The sequence below is a fragment of the Cavia porcellus genome, unplaced genomic scaffold (assembly GCF_034190915.1).
Source record: "Cavia porcellus strain 051 isolate PalLab524CR breed Dunkin Hartley unplaced genomic scaffold, mCavPor4.1 scaffold_10, whole genome shotgun sequence".
Taxonomy (NCBI): Eukaryota; Metazoa; Chordata; class Mammalia; order Rodentia; family Caviidae; genus Cavia; species Cavia porcellus.
This window is the reverse complement of record NW_026947493.1, coordinates 26,364,946-26,389,779: the sequence shown is the minus strand read 5'-3', so window position 1 is coordinate 26,389,779 and position 24,834 is coordinate 26,364,946. Positions and strand designations below refer to the sequence as shown.

At 43.6% G+C, this 24,834-nt stretch overlaps 1 protein-coding gene across 3 annotated transcripts in view; it reads right to left on the bottom strand.

Moving 5' to 3' along the window:
- Prickle2 (prickle planar cell polarity protein 2) overlaps positions 1 to 24,834 on the bottom strand; it is a 301,419-nt gene that overhangs the window by 48,922 nt on the left and 227,663 nt on the right. For all 3 annotated transcript variants that reach the window (XM_003480146.5, XM_005008292.4, XM_005008291.4), the window contains one exon: positions 21,209 to 21,392. In XM_003480146.5, the coding sequence (XP_003480194.1) occupies positions 21,209 to 21,392 (184 nt within the window). The remainder of the gene's footprint in view (positions 1 to 21,208; positions 21,393 to 24,834) is intronic.

Here is a 24,834-nt window from a genome sequence, read left to right as displayed (position 1 = left end):
GCACCACTACACCTGGCCTGGAAACAGAGTTTAAAGCAGGTAACTAAATGAAGTCCTAAAGGTGGGCCCTGTCAAGTAAGGCAGTGTCCTGCCAAGAGGAGGGAGAGACATGAGAAGTGCATGCGTGTACACAGAGAAAGGCCACCTTAGGATACATGGAGAAGACACCACCACAGGCCAGGAAAAGGGCTTCTCCCAGCCCATCTCTGCTGGTGCCTTGATCGTGGACTTTCGGCTTCCAGAGGCCTAAGGCTATCAAGGCCTGTGGTTCCAGCCCTTGGCTCCCTGGTGCTTTGCAAGCTGAGCAGTTGAGTGCAGCCTGCTCTGTGTGAGAGGAATAGATGGATGACTCGGAAGCTCTCCCTCCCTGGGCTGAGGGAGGCTACACTCTGCAAGTGTGTAGCACACAAGGAGACACATGCCTGCAACACAGTTAAAATAAGGCAAGAGCCCTGTAATTGGTTCATATACAGTGTCAACTTGAGAAGTTTAGAGGTTTAATTAAGTGACTCAGCAGGGGGCCAGGGGCCTCATTTTGTAAACATCCTGAGCTGTGTAAGAGGAGGCCCTGGAGATGGGTCTGAGGGCTACACCAGCCCGGCAGGGTGGGTAGCCTGTTTGCAGTCTAAGGGAAGAAAAGAAGCTGGACACCCTCCCTGCCCTTTTTTTTTGCACTTGTTGCTTTTGCTATCTTCTGCCACCTTGAACTGTTTTCCTGTGCCCTGCCACCCTGCCATGCAGCAGAAGACTGTGGACTGAACCCTCCACAAATTGTGAACTAAATAAATCTTTCCTTCCTTCACTTTGGGTGTCAGGTATTTTGTCTCAACCACAAGAGAAAAGTAAGCAAGATAAGCCCTATGAGGCAGACAAAAACACTAACAAGTTCTGCTTTAGCAATGGATCAGGAGCCCTTTGCAGGGCATGCTGTCCTGTTGGGGTGGCACGATGCTCCTCATTCCTGTGTCCACTGCACAGGTGTCACAGACAGATCAGCTCAAGGACATGTGTAATAGAAATCCAGCAATGTACTGAAGAGCCCAAGACTTTGAAGATTCTACAACCACCTATGTTTTAAATTTGACTATAAATCTATACCATTGTGCTTTTATAATCACTGTATTTAGTAAGCAGCTTACAAAGTTCCTGAGAAATGACCAGTTGGCTCCTGCATGCCAGTGGTAGCTGGCTCCTGTCCTCGACTGTCGGAAACTTACAGTCTTTTAAACAAGCGCGCCATAAAAAGGAAAAGGAAGCCAGGTGTGATGGGCACGTGCCTGGAATGCCAGCACTCTGGGAGGCCAAGCCAAGAGAACTGCAAGTTTGAGTGCAGCCTGGGCAACGTAGCAACATCCTGTTTCAGAAGTGAAAAATAAAAAAGAAAAATAAAATAAAAGTCAGCGGGAAGGCCTGGGGTTCCAGACCTGGTGCTGCAGACACAAATGAACGAACAAATAAACTGCAGTGGGTGAGTTGTGAACAAAGCCTGAACAGCTAGGCTACCCCAGTAACCTACTGCCGAAGCCCACCTCTGTCTGCGTGGCCCCTGCACGGCACACGGTGGGCCAAATTCAACTACCTCAGCTGACCGATGCACGCTTTGACCAAGTGTGGCCTCTGTCTTTTAGCCTGTCACGTTCCTTCCCTTCACCTCCTCAGACTCTTCCCTTTATCCTTCTTTTTCTCCCTTCTGATGCTAAATCTCTGGACATAATATAGAAGTGAAAAACACAGAATCATTTATGCCCTGGTAGAAGTTTTGTTTTTTAAAGTTGAAGAGGACACAAGTTCAGGATGCTGTGGGTCTCCATGAAAAAGAAGAAAAAGAAAAAGAAGCACCAAACCCATGCCAAGCATAGCACACTTCTGTATACACTGTCAAACTGTTCAGGAGGTCCTCACTTCAAAGGGAAAAAAATGTATAAAAATCCTAAACATTTTGGAATAGTTACTCAAGAATAATCTAATATTTACCAACAGTGTAGGAGAAGGAAACTGCACTTGTACTTACTATTTGTGTCGATTATAAAAAAAGTACTAAGCCTGTAAGTTTGCCCAAAATGTAAGTTCTCCCAGGTCCAATGTTCTCTAAGAGTCTTCTAGGATTAGAGTGAATAATTCATCTTGCCAAGTAATGCTGACTAAAGATTACCCTTTACACTGTGAACTACAAGGCTGAACACAATTATCAGGTAGTTATTTTTATTATTGAAAGCACAACACCAGAAATCAGAATTTCACTGGGCTGCTAACATAGTGAGATTAGAGCTGACTTGATATTTTGTGGAAACCATCAAACATCTAGGCTCCTTATCTTTTTCCGAGTCTACATCTTACGATATCTATTCTCAAAGTTACAAAATGGCTGCTAGAGGTGCGGCCATCATACTTATGTTCAGGTGAGAAGACAGGTAAGGATAAAAGGCAAAAGACCTATTATCTCCTAGTTAGAAAAATTGCATTTGAAGAGCTATACTCGGAATTTTAACTAACTTCTGTTTGTAACTCCTTGGATGAACCCAGCAACAAAGTAATCTGGGAAATACAGTCTTCAGCAGAGTATGCTGCTGTCTAGAATAAAATCATGGTCCATCAGTAGGACAGGAGGTGAGGCTGAGCAATCCGTGTCCCCAGTGGATGTCTGAATTTGGGGTTTCCTCTATTCTATGTGGACTCTTTCAGAGCATCCTATATGGCACTTTCTCTGTGTTTAAATACCTTTTTTTCTTTGAACACCTCATGTATACCATGAACAGCCCATTTCCTCCTTCTATTAGCAATGCAACGTCATGCAAAACCAGTTGGAACGGAGTTTAGAAAGCAACCACAGATGAAATCCTCAGGCCAGCTCAAATTTTTCACTCTCTGGAGTGAATCACTATGACAGACACCAAAATTCAAAGAACTCTTCTTGGAGAGAGTAGAGCTTATTGTTTTAAATAACAAGTGACCACTTGTCTGGAAGCAGTTCATTAATGATTTCACTTCTGCACGTTAAAATAAAGGATAGTTGTGAAGCCAGAGAGAGGTAAGGACATAAGATGCCCACTTCTACACCACGGGACATACATTTCTGACTGCTGCAGCTACCTGCAACTGTGGTAACCAGTCCTGCTCAGTGACATTCTCCTTGAATCATGTGACGATCCCAAGGGTTTGGTTTGCCCTATTCTGAAGGTCAAAGATCAAGGAGGGGTACAAGGTAAAATAAGGCCATAAAACTCTACAGGCCCTTTTTGATGCCATTATAGAGAAACAGACAGGAAATAGATTTGGTTCGGGGGAGTCAGATCTACAATAACAACACTGAAATGTTACTGGCTTCCTGCCATTTTTTTAAAATTAAAAACATTTTTATCGTGGTAAATACATATTAACACAAGATTTGCCACTTTAACCATTTGTTAAGATATTAAAAATCTTCCCCCCGCCCCACCGTCTCTTTTCATCCTTGACTCCTTTCCTTTTTTTTCCTTTGTTGTGCGTGTTTTCGGTACCTAATGTGTAGATTCCTTGCATGGAGTTGGTGAATGCACATAACACACCTCAATTCCTTTGTTTATTCCCTTTCCCATTTGAGGAAGTTCTGTCTCCCTACATCCTATTTTGTTCTTTATTTATTCCATTACCAAGTGCAGAATTCTGCGGTATTAATCACATTCATGATATTGCATGGCCATTAGCACTATTTCCACAACTTTTTCATCATGCCAATGAGAAACTCTGTACTAATTAAGTAATGCAGCCCCATTTCTCCCTTCCCCAGCCCCTGGGAACCTTTAATCTCCTTTCTGTCCCTTTGAATTGGCCTAATATATTCTATGTAAGTGAAATCATATGACTTTTGTCCTTTTGTGCTTGACTTTTTTCATCTGGCATGTTGTCGAGGTTAATCCATGTTGAGTACATATCAGAACTTCTTTTTCCATGGCTGATGTGGATTTCACAGTGTCCAGCTATGACATTTGTTTATTCATACTGTATTTTGGTTGATGGAACTAGTTTTTTTTCCCCCCAAAACTCTGGATTTTTGGCACTGTGAAAGACGCTTCAGTGAACACTGGCTTCCAAGTATCTGAGTTGCTGTGTGGTTTTTCCATCCTGGCCCACAGCGCACAAGTGCTCCAGTTTTTTGCCACCTTTGCCATGACAACCTGTTATTCACATTTTAAAAGCGCTCAGCTACCTCAGTGGCATGCAGCAGTATCTCCTGTGGATTTGACGTGAATCGTCCTAAACACAAATGCTTGTGTGCCTTTGCACTTGCTTATGGATGGTGTGTTTATCTTCCTTGCAGAAATGTCTAAGTCCTCTGCCCGTTTTAAATTGAGCTGTCTTTCTGTTATTGATTTGCAGGGGTTCTCTGCATATTCGGGGCATTAAAGTATTGCCCACGCTGCAGCTGTATTTCTCACTGTTACCATATCTCTCCCACAGTGGGCAGACAGCCAGGGGATGGTGGTCCTATATTCGTAAGCATCTCCAATGCTATGCCATGGCAGCAGAGCATATGAAGGTTGGGGCTGAGCACTGGCAGCTAAATGCCCTGGGTACTAAGGCTCACATTTTGTTGGTTAAAACAAGGGGCTGTGCCGCGGGTTAAGGGGGTGAGGTTGTGAAGAAGCACATTGCATCCCTCCCTGTGCCTGAAAGAAGAGAGCACTGCCTCTCTTAAGCAGTCCTAAGTTCCACTACTGCAGGGAGTGAAGAGAGAGCAGGGTGAGCAAACTCCCTGGGTACAAAGCTGAGTACGGCTGATCCTCTTTATCTGCAGAAGTGACAGTCCATAAAGCCCTGCAAATCATGACTTAGTCAGTCTGGATTCTTCTGCCTAGGGGAAACAAAGAGCAAGGTTCTCACTAGCCTCTGCTCACAGCATTTCCCCCAATCAGCTTATCATCCTATCTCATGGGTTTCTGTTGAAGAAAACTTCATTTAATACATATTATTGGTTCACTGACACTGAACTCATGGCTGTCAGTACTGAAACCCAGGCCAGACTGAAGATGGTATTTTCCATGTATCACACCACCCTTCTCGCCTCTGGGATATCTAGCCATCACTCGCCATGCTTGAGACCATCTTAAAGCGACCACCTACGAAAAGCACAAAAGGCAAATCAGCGACACTAAAGAGATCCCTGGGTATGGCAGCTGCCCAAGAAGGCTGAGTGGGGCACTTACACTGTTCCCTCATTATGCATGTTCCCAGGTGACCATCAAACTTGGGGTTACAAGCAAATTCTGGCAAACTCATCAGTATGGAATCATGAACGGCAAGTTTGAAATAAGTTATAAAGTACCCAGTGGACTCAGGAGGGAAGGTCTGTGCAAGGATTGGAGCTTAGGTCTGACTTCGGGGCTCCCGCTCTGGCTGCTTCTCCCCACGGCCTCTGCAGACCAGTCAGGGTTAGATACTGCTCCATGCGCGTGATGGGTGATGAGCAGTTCATCCTTCAAACCTGCAACTCCTGAATCAGAAACACGTCAGAGTAGCTCGGAGTCTTAATCATGCAAGACATGAGGATCAGGCGTAACTCCAAAGAGTGCAGAAACCAGCTGCACCGTTTGGAAAGGCGTGTGCTTGTCAGATTCTGTACTTCTTACTACTTACCTGGGTAGTAAGGTCAGGCAAAGTGACTCAGAGCTCAGTCCCTGGGATCTAAGAGTGTTACTGTCCCCAGGCTGACCCCTAACTGAGGCCAAGTGGTATTCGAGGGGACTGAGTCAATTCTTGACAGAAACACAGTTTATTTTACATATGTATGTATTCTGTACATCTGTAGACTGTACACGAGACACAATCTGCCATTTGAACCATTTTACCGCAGGCAGTTGAGTGATATTTAGAGCATTCACACTGCCGTACAAACCAGTGCCACCATCCATCTCCAGAACTTTCTCATCTTCCCACACTGAAGCTGTGTCCCTGTTAAACACCAGCTCTCCACTCCTCCCTCCCTCAGCCCCTGGCAATCGCCCTTCTCTCTTCTGCCTCTATGAATCTGACAACTTGAGCGTAATTTGGAAGTTGAAAATGTAACATGTCTGTGAAATTATGGAGAAAACCCATGGGGGGAAAATGAGAATCATTTTTGAGGCAATACATCCACATGGACATCTCAGCCCTTCTACCAGCAGCATTCTGCTTTCAATAAGACAATGGGAGGTCACAGGAAAGATGCTGATCCTATCCGCTAGGATCTGGGAGTTGCGTTGTTCGTCGCATGTTTCTGTGGAGAAGCCCCATGTAACAAGTCATCACTGACAAGTGGCCCAGTTAACTCTTCAGAATCTGCATTTGTGGGCCATTAATCTATATTTTAAGGATCACAGAATTCTCATTAAAGAACACTTTCTAGCTTAGGTCAGAGTCTTCTAATGGCTCTAAGAGCAGCATGGCAGGCGACCTAACACGGCTGTCAGCCTTGAGGGATGGGAGCTCGGTGTCCATGAGGGTCAGGCCCAGGTAGCCATTCTGGCCAGACTCCTCGGCAGCCCAGTGCTCCTGCAACCCAGGATGAAACAGCTCTTGTGCTCCAGCCAGCCCAAGTGTACCTGGAAGTTATAGCTGCTGTGGCCAGTGACAGTGCTGCCTGTGCCTCTGGCTGCGGGTTCCTGCAGGAACCACCTCTTTTCCCTCGGCTGCCTACATCGCTGCACACAGGAAGAGCTCCTGAACCCTTTGTGGAAACTGGCAGGAGATGGACAATAAAGAAAAGACTTTTACTCAAATTCTTAGGAAGGAGGTCTATGCTAACAGGAAGCTGCAGCATCTGGTCTCAGTTGTGTGAAATGCAGGCAGCAAAGATGTGAAAAACAGTTGACATGCAATGACCCTGCGGTGGGCAGTGTTGATGTGACTGCGCTTTGCAGAGGAATTATCTGAAATGATACCTGACACAGGCTTGAGCGATTATGAACTCAAAATCAGGAGAGGCGGCTCAGAAGATATAGAGGTGCAGACCAGTCGAGACAGGAAGAAAAACCTTTCCCATGAATTCTAAGAAACTATATTGAAAGTATGTCATAGAAGATCACTATCACTTAGAAGGAAGACAGAGGCACTGAATGATAGGATATTTTAAAAACTAAAAGAAGTAGCAAAGTAAATGCCAAGACCTGAGCCTGGGAGAGCCCGAGGTGCCCCATGATGAAGGTTTTGGTCTGAATGTGTGGCCCAAATTCATAATGGAGGCTTACGCCCCACAGCAACAGCGCTGAGCAGTAGGCAGAGGGGGAGGTGTCAGGAATACATTACCGCTGCTATAAAGGGGTTTGTGAAGTGTGCTCACCCTCTTCTGCTCTTCTGCTATGTGGGGACACAGTGTTGGTTCCTTTTCTTGTCCTTTTACCATCTGCTAAGTGAGGACATGGCTAAAAAACCCTCCTAAGATGCAGGCACCTGGATCTCAGAGTTCCTGGTGTTCAACAAAACATGAAAATACAAAATTCAGTGGTAGAAATTTATAATCAAAGTCAGAATACTCCCTTTTTATAACAACAACACATGCACATTCAAGTGTGAGAGAATAAACTGCTGTTCTTTAGTAATCACCCAGTCTCAGTTATGCTGTTCGAGCAGCACAAACAGACTACGATAAGAAGCAAAGGAGCCGGCATGGTTAGATGTTAAGGAAACGGAGGGAATTCATGCCACAAAAATATATCCTACCATTTGCATCAAGCAAAGGAAAGTGAAGGAAATGGGAAGACGTCATTAAGAAGAAATCAGGAAACAGGAGGAGAAAAGCAAAATAAACTGGTAGGATAGTTTTTTCATCACAACAAATGTTAAGTACCTATCAAATAAAGATACATTATCAGTTTGGATATAAAAATACAGTATGTATCACATGCTAGTTATAGTGTCCCCTTAAAACTTCAGGATTGAAGGTGAATGTCTGGGAAAGTAAGCTAGTCACAACGTTAATAATGCAAAACTGGAATTTAAGCAAATATAATTAGGAGGAATGAGAAGGAACACTACAATTGATTAAGAGATTATTGGTCATTTAAAACTTATTAATAATGAAACTTGTTGACCACTTTTATAATACTCAGTACTTTGTGACTTGTACTCTAGAAAATACTATTAAGAATTATAAAAATTATTTTCATGAAAAAATATTTACAAGGGGATATTATAAAATAAAAGGAAAAATCTATCAAAATCAGCTATGTCCAAAAGACTTATAAGCACCCAAAAATATAGACTGAAAATACATAAATGAAAAAAGAAGAAACAGATGTCTAATCACACAGAAATTAAACATTGGTTGTCCAAAATAAAAAATTATGAAAGGTAGGCAGTATTTTAGATCTGCATAGATATCACTCATGAATGCTACCACCTTTCTCCCAGCAATTTGGAAACACAGCCTTATGTTTCCTTTGTAATGGGCAGGAAGTATTTCATACCTTCACATTCCGAGTGGGAAACAGAAGCTGGAAGCTTTTCCCCTGGATATCACATGGGGAAGAGTAGTGTAGCAGTAGTGAACTAGTTCCCTAAATTTTGGCTTTGTAGAACAATGGTAAGTTATGTACTTCCCTTCAGACTGTTTTCTTTAATATCAAATGAAAGATTTAGGCTTCATAATTCTTTTTTTTTTTTTACTGGTACCAGGGATCGAACTCACGACTGTGTGTTTGCAAGGCAGGCACTTATGCTGCTGAGCTAAATCCCCAGCGAGGCTTCATAATTCTTGTACTGTCTTAATTATGCTACAATTCTATGGTCTTTAGTCTATTCCCCTTGGGCAAGAAATCTAGATTGAGACTACAGTTTTGTTTGTTTAGATGGACTTTTCCAAGAAAAGTGTTTTCTCATCATTTGGCCTTTCCAGGTAGTAATAAGACCTCGCCTTTCTTGAAATTCCAGATGCTGATTAGATATTCTATAAGGCAAGAAACACTATTATACCCATTTTATTTTATCAAGATTAAATAACTTATTCAAGTCATAAACACTAAATAGGCAGAAAGTGTCTCGGGACCCGAGTGTGCCTGATCCCTAATATTCGGGGTAAACCATCCACTAAACATCGGCAGATTTGTTTCCTATGCTGTATCCACCATCAGAATGACACATACAGCAAGGACCCAGGAGAAGACTGATGACTGATGGGGCAGAAAAGGTATAATCTCTCTCTCTCTCTCTGCTACTACTAAGTAGTTGGCCAAATCTGTCAATTGGCCTTTCAGTTGTTTCCCTTCATGTATCCTCATCCAAGGCTCTGATACTCACAAATGGAAAAAGGAAGGAGGAAACACAGTGGGCCTTAGAGTGTAGACAGTCTGGACCACCAACCCAGGGAAGTCACATCCCCTCAACCAACATGCAATGCCATGAGAACGGCCACATCATCTCTTTATCCTATACTCTTCAGGAAGAGAAAAGAGGTTTCTCGGCACTCCGTAATTGTAGGGAAGTAATCTTTTAAGTTGCTGAGAGACTTTATGGTGTATTTACATAAATTAGAGAAAGACAGTCCCCCAACTATGAATGAGAAAAAGGCAATCCCTAGCCAGGCAGCTGGAGTCCTGCAGCACAGCGAGGTAAGCTGAAAGGTACTGGAGGTTAAATGAAATGTGTTCCTTTCTCTGGGAGTCCAATCGCCTGCTTGGCCAGACTGAGCAAGGTACACTCCATACGATTGCATGTGACAGTCCTGATCCCAACCCACGCTAACAGTCTATAATCTTACTCTTTGCTTTTGGATCAGAAAGTGCAGATTCACAGACTATTGGAATAAGGAGCTTTCCTTAGCAAGACCTGATCACTGAGTCTTACTTGGTCTTTCTAATGACCATAGCAGTAACTATCAGAACTATTTACTGAGTGTCAACTGCATGCTAGGAACAGTCCCCCAGAATTTACAAATGAGGAAATGAGTCAGTCTGTACAACTGAGTTTTAGTACTATCCACCTGGAAGTTGCTGAGTTTCTGTCCCAATCTCCCTTGTGTGTGTGTGTGTGTGTAATTCACCACAAAGCTCTTTTTGACAGTAATTAGCCAAAAGGCTCGGTTACTTCCTGAGGCCATTAATGGGCCTTTAAGAAAATGGGCGGACATTTGCTGTCTTGCTTGCTGAAAAGCAATACATTTGCTCGGGATGTGACGTATAATAAACCACATGTAAAGTATGCACACAATTTGTTAAGTCTCATACATCTTGACATAAATATGCCCCTGAAAACAGGATAACCAAGACAGTGAACAGCCCCAAAGTCACCATGGTCCTTCAGTCATCCTTCCTAGGCACTCCATCTTCCCCATCCCCAAGTATCCACTGATCTGCTTCTTGTCACCACGGATTAAAGAGTTTTAGATAAATGAAAACACAGAGTGTATGTTTGCCTCACTTCTTTCACTCAAAATAATGATTTGAGATCTGTTCAAATTGTTACACATATCAACAGTTCACTTCCTTTCACTGCACAACAGTCTACTGTGTGAATCCCTCTCAATTTATTTATCCCCTTACCTACTGATGGGTATTTGAGTTGTTTGCTATAACAGCAGTGATCTTTAAAGCTTAGATCTCAAGACTGGTCTCAGTTAATGCTCACCACCACATTATAGCAAGGCAGTGGTGTGCTCATTTTTCCCATGCTGAAATGAAAAGCTCATGGATGTGAATTATCTTGGCCAGGTTCAAGAACAGCACAGTCAGGACTTGAATACATATAGTTAGGATCGAAGTCTACCCTCTTGAACATTGGGAGCCAGACAGATAAGTACTCTAAAGACAGAAGCCACAGAGGATCAACTGGAAGCCTGAAGTCTGTGTGCATTTTTCGGGAAGAGAGATTTTGCATCTACCTGGGAGGCAGAAATCTGACATGCCACACAAAGTAAGGTGGACAGGCCAAGGGTAGGAAAGGCCAGTATTACACTATGCCTGCAAAATAGCCACACTGAAATTAGTCTAGGAACTAATGGCTTGTACATAATGGACATTTAATTAAGAAAAAAACAACACAACTACTGAATGAATATATGGCTGAATGCTCAAATGGATGAGTGGATGGATGGACTGTTATGTGGCTCGGTGCAGGAAGTTATTCGTTGATTTGATGGTAGATTCACCCAGCCATTTCAGGAAATTACTCAATGTATCTCTGGAGTCTTAAGTCAGAAGAGATCACCTTGATAGTAAATTAACTCTCCCACCGCCTACAGCACAGTCTGCTCAGTTAGCGGAAAGGGTATGCAGCTGTGAACTCAAACAGGAAGTCCAAGCTCAGAGGCCCACTCCTGATCTTTAGGATCCCAGAGTGCATTTACTGTAAAGGTTTGAGCCATCTGTCATGAAAGCTGGAACTCCAATGGCGGCCCTCCTTCCTGCATTTGCAAATGAGCCTTTGCTTCTTTGGGCCTCCCATTCTGCACCAAGCCTTGATAAGTCCCTGCTGGGGCAGCTGGTTATGCTGCTGCTGACTTCATTTGGCAGAGGCCGTAAAGATTGGGAACCCAGGTTCTAGCCCCCTCTCTGACAGCTCTGTTGAAAACAAGTTTATTTACAAGGCAGTTTTATTGAATGCTGCACATGCAGGCCTATTTCTCATTGTTATCCAATGACATAAGTGCCTTCAGGAGCCAAGATAAACAGAGCAATTGCTCACGTGACTAGTTTCCTGAGAACCTTGGGGTAGGCTGCTTTGGGCCTCCCCCGTCCCCTGCTTGTCTCCCTCCACCTCTCTCACTGCATGAGAGAGACTGACAACGAGGGCAAGCAAGGAGCTGCCACTCAGGGGAGATGTAATCCAATTCAGCTGGACAGACACGCATCTTGCTGCAACCAGGAAATTCCATTCTGAGCCCAGCATGTGCTGAACGAGTAATGAGATGAAGGTAACACCCTGAAAACGGCTGGCAAGTCTGATGTTGGTTTTTATGGGCTTTCAGAGGGACCATTAGATGGTGCATTCCTTCTTTATAGTACAAACCACCCGGTAGGCCTTGAGCCACGAGCCACTCTGCCCCTCCCCCACCCCAGCCGCCAGCCTCTGTCCCTCCTGGTATAAATAGCTTCTCACATAAAAAGAGCAAACTGTCAACAGTCTGAATGTGAACTGCAAAGAAGGCCGCCCCAACACTGGAGCCTGGCTGTGGTGGTGAGTCACAGCTGCACAGCTCATGGTAAAAGGGATGGGGACCAAGCATTCTCTGGGACAACAGCCAAGGAGGGAATCAGGACATACGGGAGGATTTGAAGCTGTACTAAATTGCCTTGCAGTCAGCTGATGTCCAGGGCAAATCATTTGGGGCAAGAAGCTGGAGAGGTTCGAGGCAGGAGGATCGCAAGTTTGGGCCCAACCTGGGCAACTTAGCAAGACCCTGTCTTGAAATAAAAAATATGAAGGTCTGAGGATGTAGAGCAGCGTGAAGGCCCTGGGTTCATTCCCCAGCACTACTAAATAGAAAAGAGGCCTGATTATTTGTCAGCATTCTTCTAGGCTCTTTTATAGACACTTATCTCTTCTTCACAGCTAAGAAGCTTTAGACTTGAGCACAAGCCTCTCCCCTCTCCACAAAGAAGAAAATCTGTAGCTCAGGACACCCAACTTTGCATAGGTAGTAAGCACTAGAGCCAAGATGTGCCCCACATCTTTCCAACAGTGCGGGTTTTCCTTACAGTGGTTCTTCAACTTTGCCACATGCCACAAGCACGATACGCCCTTTCAGAATCAGCCTACTGTGCCCATCTCCAGAGTTCAGGCTCCCAGGCCAGGAGCAAGCCTGAGAATCTGCCTTTCATGCAAAGTTTCCAGGTAACAGCGTGTTGCTGTGGGAATCACACTGTAGAACCGCTGGACAAGGCTGAGTAATGCTGGTCACCTGACCATCGTCACCCATGGCTTGGCTCCTGTGTCATCTCTGCAGAGGCTTCTCTTGGCCACCTCATCTCAGGTACATCCTCCAACGAAGGAGTTGCAAACTGCACCCTATGGGTCAAGTTGGGTCCCTGGCTGCTTTTGCAAGTTTTCTTGTTACACAGCCGGGCTCATTCCTCTACCTCTTTCTGGCAGCTTTTATGCTACAATATCAGACTGGGCATTTGTACAGTGACTGAGTGGCCCATGAAGTATTTCCTATCTGGCTCTTCACAGAAAGTCTCTCAATTCCCTGCAGTAAATCACATCAGCTTGTTGTCAGTGCTGATTGCCCTGCCAACACACTGCGTTCTGTGCTTGCTCTTTCCCTTGCGAATTTCTCTGTACCTTTCCGTTGAAGGACATTTCTGTAAGGACAGGACACTAGGAAGGTGCTTAGCAGGTACCTGGGACTCCTAAGTCCCTTTTGGATCAATCAGTATCATTCTTGCCACTGTATCAGGAACAAGAGAGCCCAAAGAGGAAGCAGAGTGAAAGCAGGAGAGAGTGGGAAGAGCAAAGGTGAACACATTGCCAGCGGGAGGAGTCTTAGAAGGCAGGGCTGGGCTGCTTCCTGTAATGATGGCAAAACAGACTCAGAGGAAAAAAGATAAAGACCTTAGTCATCAGGGTCAACCTGAGACTAGAAAACACACCCAGCCCCCAATGGAGGCAGAGCCTGGCATGACACATGCTGTTCTCCACTCCCACCCCACACCAGGCTGGCTTTCTCAGAGCTGGTGTCATAGTAAGAGGCCCATAGAGGGGACACGGAGGTGGAGGATGACCCCAAACAGGCTCCGCAGTAAGATGAGTGTTCGGTGAGGGTCCCAGCTCTGTCACTCACGAACTGTGCATCCAGGTCTAGTATGCAGGATGTCTGCTAGGAATTCAGCCCACGGGAGGTATCTCTTGGTACCTGTCTGGTCCCCTTGGATGGGGGCTTGTCATTGCCCAAAACCCACCTGCTTTAGAAAGGTGGTATGAAAGGTTATTGGATGCCAAGGTTTCCCAGGGAGAAGCGTGGCAGTGGGACCTCCCAGCCTCCACGCCCATGCAGGCCTTGCCAAGTGCTGGACACTTCATGGACTTCACTCCTTTCTCCCCAAGAGTCCTGCACGATCTCCCCAAATTCTTTGTGCACAAAGTAGGCACTGACTTCATTTCACTTCTGAGCGCCACTCAAATTATTACTTTAACTCTATAATAAACCAGATCTTTGTGTAAGAGTTTTCCTTGAGTCACTCAGTAGCAGCTCAAATGCCACCTGCAGAGGCTGGCACTGTGATCAGCCAAGCTGGCCAATCTCAACGCCTGGCCCACATGTATGATCTCAGAAGTAGTTTTATCAAGTTTATAGAATAAATCAGAGGAGACACAACACAATTAGTAAAGCACACAGGACAGTGTCTGGCACGGCTAAGCATGTATGAAATGTTAATATCACTATTATCATCATTGTGGCACTTTTGAAAAATACCCTGGGATTATCTTGATCGTGTATATGTGTTCTAATGCGGAGGTACCTTGGTTCATGAACTCAGTTCATTCCACAATTCTGGAAAAGATTGCCACCTTCATGCTCAATGGGAAAGATGGTTGTGGTTGTGTCTGTGGCATGATGCAGAGTTTACAGACAAAAACGAAATTCTGTTAAACTCTCCTGTTTGCCAACCACACTATTTGCAAACAAAAGGATTCGTGAACTGAGGTACCACTGTATGTTTGTCTCCATCCTCTACAAGATGGAAAAGCAGAAAGCTTAATGTTCTTATTTACTATTGTCTCCAGGGTTCAGAGAGTGACTGGTACATAGGGACAAAGTAAACAACTGCTAGGTGAATGAATGACCAAAGAAAGCCCAGTGACCACTCCTTTTACACTGACACTTCTGGGATATGCTTCAATCCATTCCTCACCTCTCATTAGGGAACTCCTGCCCAGAAGCCCACAGGTCAGCGTGGAGAAACAGACGCTGCGCAAGTTCCGGTGGCTGAGGAAGGCTAAATCAAGGAGCCTTCTGCCACCCTGCCAGACCCCTGAGGAAGATGCACAGAATGTCCTCTGTGGGAAGACTCTCAGCACCCTGGAAGGCTTCAAGGCTTCACTCTCACCAGGTCTGGAGTTGCTGATAGCCTCAGGAGATCCAGGGCTCCCTGCTCCAAGGAGAAGGTGGTAGAGCTCAGTTCTTCCACAGATGGCCCTGAAGCCTTCTTGGGACATTGGAGAATTTGGAATTGGGGCATCCTCTGAGCCCCCACCCCAGCCCTTCAGGCTAGAAGGAGCCAAAGTGCTTGATGAGCATGAGGTGACACCGTTCCAACAGTCCCTCTGCAGGGAAGCTGGGAGCAGAGAGGCTCCCATAATGGCAGAATTAGAAACTATTTCATTAAAAGCTGTTGAGAAGGTTGAGGAGGAATCTAGGATTCCTATAAACCCCGTGTTTAAGCCCCTCCCAACCCCCCCCCCAGCCGCCCACTTTCTTAGGCTGCCAAATATTTCCTTTGTCCCTCTGTGCAAGCTCAGGGCGACCACAGTCAATTAGTCACTGCTGTTTCTCAAGAAGAGAAGAAAAGCAACAGCTATTTTATTGAGCAACGTCTAAGCATTCTCTCACACTGGCCAGATCAGTCCTGGGATTGACAGGTCTGACAGTACTGGTTACAGGGTCTGGCTGTCTGAGGTTAGAGCTGTCTGCCACTCCTTAGCTGTGCTGTGTGATCTCAGACAGGTTACTGAACTTCTCTGAGCCTTGCTTTACTTGCCTGTCAGATGGGGACATCCGTAATAGCTGCCAGAGAAGCCGACTGTAAGAATCAAATGTGCTAACACATGAATAGTTGAATGGTTAAGTATTCAAGATGGAGGAGGGACATAGTACACTCTCTGGGAAACTTTAATAACTCTCTCCATCATCATCACCAAGAGGAAACTGAGGGCCCAGGAAGGTAAACTGAGGGACTCCTTGGCAAGAGTCCAAAGTGATGGGGCAGCAGAGTAACTGACATGGAATTCTCCCGTGCGGAGGAGAAATCTTGCTGACGTCCATCTCTCAGTGTGAAGCAACCAGCAGGCCCTGTGACTTGTCTGTCTCTTAACAAACATTTGTGGGGTGCCTGCCACACAGAGGGCACTGGGGGTCAGGGGAAGAAGGGTTCCTGTAAAAAGTAGGAGAAGTTCCTGTCCTTCTGGGACTTAGAGCAAGGAGGGTGGGGACAGATATTAAGCAAATAATTATACCAATAAGTGTCTCACGAGTTTGATTTATAAAGAAAATCGCAAGTTTTGCTACAAAGCATGTAACCAGGAATCCAATACTGCTTTGGAGGCTGGTCAAAATGCTCTCTGAAACTTGGCACGGTGGTGTATGCCTATAATCTCAGCACTTGGGAGGCTGAAGCAGGAGACTTGCAGTGAGTTGAATGCCAGGCTGGGCCACACAGTGAATTGAAGACCAGCCTGGACTATACAGGGAGGACTTGTCTCAAAAAACCCAAAACAAAACAAAATGAAAAGAAGAAAAAAGAAGCTCTGTGGGAGTAATCCAATCTGATGTCTGATGGGTGAGGAATAGTCACTGACATAAAAAGCCAAGTAAAGAATCTCATACACTCCCGATAGAGATGCACGAGTTTCACAGGGTCTTCTCCATCTCTCGGTCACGCTGGTGCCCTACTCTGTCTCATATGGAAGAATGCTTTAAGAGCCAAACACTGGGCAGTTCCTCCTGTCTCCACTCTACTCTTCCCTTGAGAGTCTGAAGTAAAAGTGCAGTGGCCTGCACAAGTAACTTGTCATTTTTTATATGCAAAACAAAGTTAAGGTCAAGATAAAATTATTAACCTCTGGAGTCTACAGATTTGGGATACTCGTATTTGAGAATCCTCCATGGATACTTTGAGTATCTAAAATGTTAACCGAAAGGACGTTCACTCAGGAGAAGCAACCTGAAGGGATTTTTTGTTTTTGTTTTTTAGATTTGCAAGAAGGACCACCTAGGAAACTACCCCCAGATGTGTCCAGTAGAGCCTCTACCCAGCGCATCTGTCAGTTCCAAGCTTCCCAGAGGGTAGCGTGGCATAATGAATCAGAAGTTTCACCTTGGAAGTTTACCCTGGCCACCCCACCTCTAGATACTCTGTGGACCCAAGTGCAGGATGCACAAAGCTAGCTGTAGCTGTGTATGTAACAGAGCAAAACCAGCACAAACACCAGGATTGCAAGCAGACCTCCAGCTCCACAGTGCACTACTGGCATTTGGGAAGGTCACGTCTCCTTCTTGCAAGATCCTCTCGTACTTGATAGGATATGTGGCCTCTCAAATGCTGGTGGAATCTACCAATTCTTTGAACAACTGCCCCTTCTCCAAAGTACATGTCTAAGTGCCCCCTGGTGGTGGGCAGTGCTACTCTGAGTTACAAAACCCAGGTGGAAAACTCTTCAACCATTACCAATGATATGTGGAATTTTGAATGCTCACAATATGATGTGGAAAGAACAATCACGGAAAGTAAAAGTGTATCACTACATGTCCAAAGCAAAACAACACAGACATGCACTCCTCTGGATACAGATACTGAAAATATATCCATAAAAAGTTTGGAAAACAATGTTCCTTGACTGATGGAAATGAATGATTTTTCTTTTCAAGCTATCTTATATATATATATATATTTTTTTTTTTTAAATAAGAAACTCCTCCTTTTATAAAAGAGACAAAGGCTATTTCTAAGCTGGGTGTAGTGGTGCATGCTGTACTCCCACATGCTATGAGGATAAGGTAGCAGGACTGGAAGATGAGCCCAGCCTGGGTAATGTAGCTTCTTGTTGGAACCTAGCCCAAAATAAAAAATAGCAAAGGGACGGGAATATAACTCATGGTGAAGGCCCTGGGTTCAATCCCCAGTACCAAGGGGAAAAGCTACTTCTGTTTCAGAGGACAAACACACTCTCACTGGGCGTCCTGCCACTCTAAGCCTTGTTTGGAGTTGGTGGAGACAGCAGGGTCAGCTCCTACCCCAGCCCTCGCTGTCTCAGTACTGAGCCACGCTCCAAGGCAGCAGGCCTTGTGCAGGAGCCCGGACTCGATCAGTGTTCCATGAGTATGTGCCACAGACACCATTCTCTTGTCTTGACGAGGCCAGAATGTGGCTGAAACACTCTCACGCCTTCAGCATCACTTTCACCACCCAGAGGGTTCTCCCACTCCCTTAGAAACACCTGGAAATATCATGGGTGCCACAGCTGGGAGACACTCTTGGCATTTGTGCTCAGGGGTCGGGGGTGCTGCTGAATACCCCACTGCACAGGGTCCCCCTACACCAAATTACCCAGCTGGAAGTGTGCACAGTATTGAAGCAAGGAAATCCTGTTCACCATGTGCTTTCTTACAGTTTCATGAATGATTTCTCCACACTCGTCCTGAAGTATTGCCTACTATAAATCTGTCATAATGGCATATCTAAAATGGGGAATACATTGTTCACTGAGTTTACAGGAAATTGGAACCTTGAAAATGACTTAATGGGCAGACCCCACTTCTTAGTCCTGCTAACCCAGTGCTCTCTGAATGACACCGAAGTTCTTCTTTGGAGTCAGCAGAGACAAAGGATCTGAGCAACATCTCTTCTGTCTGTCGCTTAAAATCATATGACAATGCCTTAGCTTCTCATTTTCACGCTATTGCACATTGGCTTTTGCAGCTGGTGACTTTTTATGAAATTAAGTGCTCATATTCAAGACCACTTTCTTAAACGGGAGATGACTTTCATTGTATTATATTAAATTGAAGGAATTTCTGAGAAGAAATCGAATCATAAAGACTATCACCTAAAGGTACACATATTAGCAACTCCACACTCAGGGAGAGAGATGGGAGGCTTCACACCAAAATGCAAGCACACTGTTCTCCCCCTTACGGGTCTTTAATATTTTGCCTCCAGCACAATGCATTTTTAGGTACACTATAATTTTTCTTGATCGAAAAATAGCTTTTTCTCAAATCATAGACAACTAACATATTAAACACGATCTATTAGGAAAAGGCATTTAGAGCTTAAATTTTTCTACCTGAAAATAAACTAGGCAAATTAAAAAAAAACCTTTTAATCTATATATAGCTCTGTAAATAATAGGTTTTAAAAGATCTCATAATTTAAAATTTGAGGCCATTCTTTAACACAGCATGAACCCTTCAGAATACTTAATATCAACTCACATTTTATTGGGCAAATATAGAACCCTTCAAAGAGCTTGAAAAGGTATTTTCTCTCTGGAGGGTAATTTCCCTTTCTAATCATCTGTGTCACATAGGTTTGAGTCAGCGTAGGGAACAGAGAAAGTCTTCCCAGGAACAATAGAATCATAATAGATGGGAATACCCTTTCATTTGGCATAATTCTAACCACTTGTTTAATAGCATTAATCATTTTCTTTCACAACAAATCAAAGAAATTTCAGTTTTATGCTTCCCAAAGACATTCATTTTGGGTGAGTCAAGTAGCCTCTAAAAATACCATAGATTCTCACTTGGAATTGTGGATTTAATCAAGATCCCAGCCGTTGCAATTGCCTGTTCATTAGGGTTGATGTGAGCAGAACGTTCTCTCTGGATCTGAGTATTTTTGAGTGATGCTTAATGGTTTTAGAGAAGAATCTACTTAGAAACTGAAAATAGCCTCCCTGGAGAAAGCCCCAGGCACAATTTAGCAGGAAGCCATGTAGCTCAAGTGAACCAAAGAAAGGTGGGCCCTGTAGAAATTGCTGGAAATAAGGGACCAGCTCAAAGACCCATCTGGGTGTGGGGATTTACATTGGACAGGGTGCTCAGCCAACTACCACCTCATTTGAACTTCTAGACAAACTACTCAAACACTGCCATTCTTCCCAAACCACGTTTCTCCTAAGACAATCTCGACTGAAGCAGAGGAAATGAAAGATATAACCTCAACCCACAAACCGCACAGAAGAAAGTGCTACTTTTCCTGCCAACATCCTAAGCCAGAACTACCTGGGTTCTCCCAGAGATGTCTTCTGTGAATATTCCTAGGCTAAGACATGTTCTTCTCCATGGTAGGAGTGAGAACAGAGGCTGCAAAACCGAAGGGCGTGTCAGGTTCAGGAAACTCGCACAAGAAAAGAAATGAACTTAGTGGAGACTGGAATGATTTGGTTAAGTAAGATGAAATTCTACGTAAAAAGCATGGCCAGAGCTCAACTTCCACCAATGACACTCTCATGGGAATGAGAAGATCAGCAGAGGTGCCGTGGGGGCTGTTGGTTATCACTGAAAGCTCTAAACGTCCCCCCCTCGCTCTTCTAGATCCTCAGAATTTTAAGACAGAAATATAAAGTGCAACATGAAAATTCTTACTCTCAAGGGCTAGTCACTAAAGTTTTAAACAAAACCTTGAAGATTAAAAAAAAAATCCTACATGATTGCACCTGCATTTTGTAGATGAAGGAAATGAGAAATGACAAAAGAGATGGCAGAAGTGTCTCCCTGTGACGCTATCAGTGATTCTTGGGTTGCGTAGATACAAAGAACTCTTTCTGGGCCATGGTCACACCTAAAGCTCCTGATTTACAATTTCCGGGCTGTCCAACTCTAAAAGCTTCTGTTGACACAGAGACCACCAGAGAAAGAAACAAAATGGGTCAGGGAAGGACAAATGTAGCATACAGGGAAGATGGCAGCAATACCCACCTTCCAGACATGCTGCTAACTCATCCCGGGCTGCTGGAAGGGAAAATTCCAAGAACCAAGCAATGCAAGGCAGAAGCTGTACATCACCGAGAAAAACACAGCACAACAGAAAGAAACCAAGTTCCCTTTATCAAGCCAATAATATTTAGAACCTGTGCACTGTACCAAAATATTTCAGGCACTGTCAAAATCTCTCTTTATTATGTAGACTCAAACTTGATATCTAAACACAGCATAGGTCACATGGCCAAATAAGGCAATCCCACACCTCTTCACTCTCTTTGAAAGAATCTGAGCATTGAGATTCGTGGTCAATGCTATAATCTCCTTTTCTACCCACCAAAAATGGTGTTTTGCTATCTAACATTTTGAAGCCAACATTTCTGAGATGTTTTTAGACAACCTGTGAGAAGTTAATAATAGCAACACAATGAATTAGCAATGGATCACTCAGGCTCAATTTAATTTCTCTTTCTCCTGTCCCCTGAGGCCTGTGACACCTTAACTCCTTGAGACCCCAACACATTGGCTCTGAATCAGCAAAACCAACCCTGTTTCCTAAGCTGGAATAAGGAAGGACTAGCAAGGCAAAGTTTAAGCCAAACCACATCCTGAACGTACCTGCTCCGGCTTCAGCCCCGGCGGGACCCAGGCGTACTCCTCCAAGGCACAGCCTGAGTCGTCATCCGAGGTCGAGTTTCTCTGGAAGTCAAACATGAGCTTGCTGATGGTCTTCTCCATCTCCAGTGGCATCACGGTCACCATGTGCTCCTCCTGGCGACACTTGCAGTGCAGGCAGATCTTCCTGTGAGAAGCGAAAGGAGTGGTGAGAAGGAAGGAAGAAAAAGGCATTTCTTTCACAAAGCTGTCAGTCTCCTGCCCCTGCACCCCCATGAACACATTCCTTGGCAATGGGCTTCTGGTAAATACTTGTCAAGCTGTGATCCGAGCACACCTTTCTCTGCAGAAGGAGAGGCACACGCACAGTATGGAAACAGAGTGAAAGGTCTCTAAGCATAGAGACACATGGGCCCAACCTTTGCCTAACCCAGTATTCTTCAAGGAATGGGAATGCAACCATCTCATTGCATCTCAATTTGGGTACGGTCCCAAATTCCTCCACTGTGATAGCCACTGATACACACAACACACACGGACCAGAAACCTTGCTGGGAGATTTAACAAACACCTTGACAAGGCCCTGTTGTTACAAAAGGTTCTGTAGTCATGGAGAATGGAAGACATGGTTTTTAAAAAGAACTGCAGGTGGGATTTTCTTTACAAAGTACAAAGATGAGCCTAGGATCTCATGGAAAAGACATTTTCACTTCCACTAAGTCTCTGGTTAGAAATTCCAGTAAGAAACCCAATTTCTCCCCATGTTGTTAGTTTTTGAAATATACATGAAGATCATGCATCTAAATTACTTCAAAAGGTAGCAGCCAAAGATAAAATTCTCTCCCCCCAACTGAACATTTCTCTTTTAAGGTTACCATCTGTTCCCTTATCCATGGCTACAGAAATGATGAAGTAATAAAAATGTTGATGTCAGCAACACAAAACCATTTCTGGCTTCCATCAATAAAATAAAAAGAGGATAACAGAGAACATTTTAAGAAAATACACTGTTCTCTGTGCACTGTGGTCTGTGCTATTAGTTTCAGTAGCACCTTATAAAGGTACTCGCTCGGGACTCTAACCTTCACATATGCATGAAGTTTTTGACAACAGAGGAATTAAGATATAATTCACACCCCATAACATCTACACTGTTATTTTGTTTTCTAGTAAAAGTATTTCTTTAGTACATGTTTACAGTACATAATGATTATATTCCCTGTGGGAGCTGGTACACGTACATGACACATTTTAATTCATTTTTCATCTCCTCCTACCTCCCCACCTCCATCTCTTGATCCCCTTCTCCCATTTGAGAAAATCTTATCTCCTTACTTCCTGTTATCTATCTTTTATTTTGCTCTTTCTTTTTCTTTTTTTTGGTACTGGGAATCGAACTCAGGACCTTGCACTTGCCAGGCAGGAACTGTACCGCTGAGCTATATCCCCAGCCCGCCTTATTTTGCTCTTATTTATAATTTGAGTGTCAAAACAGAAACCATGCAATCTTTACACTTACGTGTCTGATTTATTTCATTTAACATTATGGTCTCAAGGTGTATCTTTTTTCCTACAAATGACTTGAGTGTATCCTTCTTTATGGCAGAGTAGTGCCACACTGTGTGTAAATATCACATTTTTTTTCTCCATTCATCTGTTGAAGGACATATAGGCCAATCCCAAAATTTAGCTATTATGAATTGTGCTGCTATAAACACAGGTATACATGTACCACTGTAATATGATGCTTTAACTCTTTGGAAGACACCTAGGAGGGGAATAGCTGGATTGAATGGAATTTCTAGTTTTAGTTTTTTTGTGGGATATCCATACTGATTTCCATAGTGGTTGCATTAGTTTATGCCTCTCCTGCAACATGAAAGTGTTCCTTTTTTTTTTTTAATCGGTACCAGGGATCGAACGCACGACCACCTGCTTGCAAGGGAGGTGCTTATGCCACTGAGCTAAATCATCAGCCCCCAAAGTGTTCCTTTTGCTCCAGCCTTACTAGTATGTGTTAGTACTTCATTTATTGATAACAGCCATTCTTTCTGGGGTAAGATGGAATTTTAATTTGCATTTCTCTAATGGCTAATAATACTGAGGATTTCTTCATCTACTTACTGAATATTTTTACTTCTTATTCTATTCAATTACACTTTGGAGGGGTTGGGTCTTTTATTTGGGGGTCGAATTTTTTTGAGTTCTTTGCATATTGTTTTAACATTTACTTTTTTGTACATTTTGATGCTAGTTTAGTACATGGTAGAGATATGGGTCTGGATTCAATCTTCTGCATGTGGGAAGCCAGTTTTCCCAGCACCATTTATTTAAGAGGATGTCTTTTCTCTTGCATACATTTTTGGTCCTTCTTTCAAAGAACAGTTAGTTGAATGCACCTGGGATTGTTTCTGCAACTCTGTTCCACTGATTCACATGTCTCTCTTTGTGCCAATACCATGCTGTTTTCATCGCTGTTGCTTTATAATATAACTTCAAATCTGGGACTGTGGTGCTTCCAGCTTTGCTCTTGTTACTCATGGTTGCTTTTGCTGTTCTGGGTCTCTTCTGATTCCATATGAGTTTTAGGATTGTTTTCTCCAGCTCTGTTGGTACTCTGAAAATCTATCCTTTTAAAGTATGTGACTCAATGGCCCTTACTTAATGTATTTGAAGTTGTAGAATCATTACCAGTATATAATTTTACAGATCATACCCTCAAAACTGATGAGCATTAATAGTAACTTCTGCCCCTATCCTGAGGTTATTTTCTGCCTCTATTACTTTATCTATTTTGGGACATTTCCTATAATAACACCATATACTATGTAGTCTTTTCATACTGGCTCCCTTCACGTAAAAGGAAGTTAAGGTTTATCTGTGTCATAGCATTTAAAAGCCCTTCATTATCTTTTATCATTGAGTAATGACCTCTTCTGCATAGATAGTTCACATTTTTCATTCACCAGTTGTTGGATCGCAGGGCTCTTTCTGCTTCTATGAATAGTGATGCCCCGCATATTTAGGTATAAATTTCATGTGTGGGTGCACATACACATGCATGCATGGCCATATAGTTGCATTTCTCATGAGTATGTAACCAGGAATGCAACTGCTGCACCACACGGCTGGTTAACATCGGAGGGACAGCCCAATTGTATTCCAAATATCTGCATTGCTGTATAACTTATCAATGAATGAGAGTTCCACCCTGTTACTGTCTCTGTTGTAGCGGGGAGCAGTATTGAGTGGCGATTTTAATTTGCATATCTTTAATGGCTAATAAAATTAAGTATCTTTCAATGAACTTATTCTGTATTTTCTTTGGAAAATAACTGTTCAAACCCTTTGTCTATTTTTTCATTAAGTTATTTGTGATTTTACTGCTGAGTAATAAGCAGTCTTCTTACTTTCTGGATAATGTTCAGTGAAGCACAGATGTTTTTTAAATTTTAATGCAGTTCAGTTTACTTTTCCTTTGTTGCTTGCACGTTTGATATCCTATTTAAGAAACCACTCCTGAACGCATGGTCATAGAGATTTACTGGAAAGAGGTTTAAGCTCTAAGCCCGTACGTTTAGGTCAGTGATCCCTTTTGAGCTAATCTTTGCATATGCAATGAGGCAAAA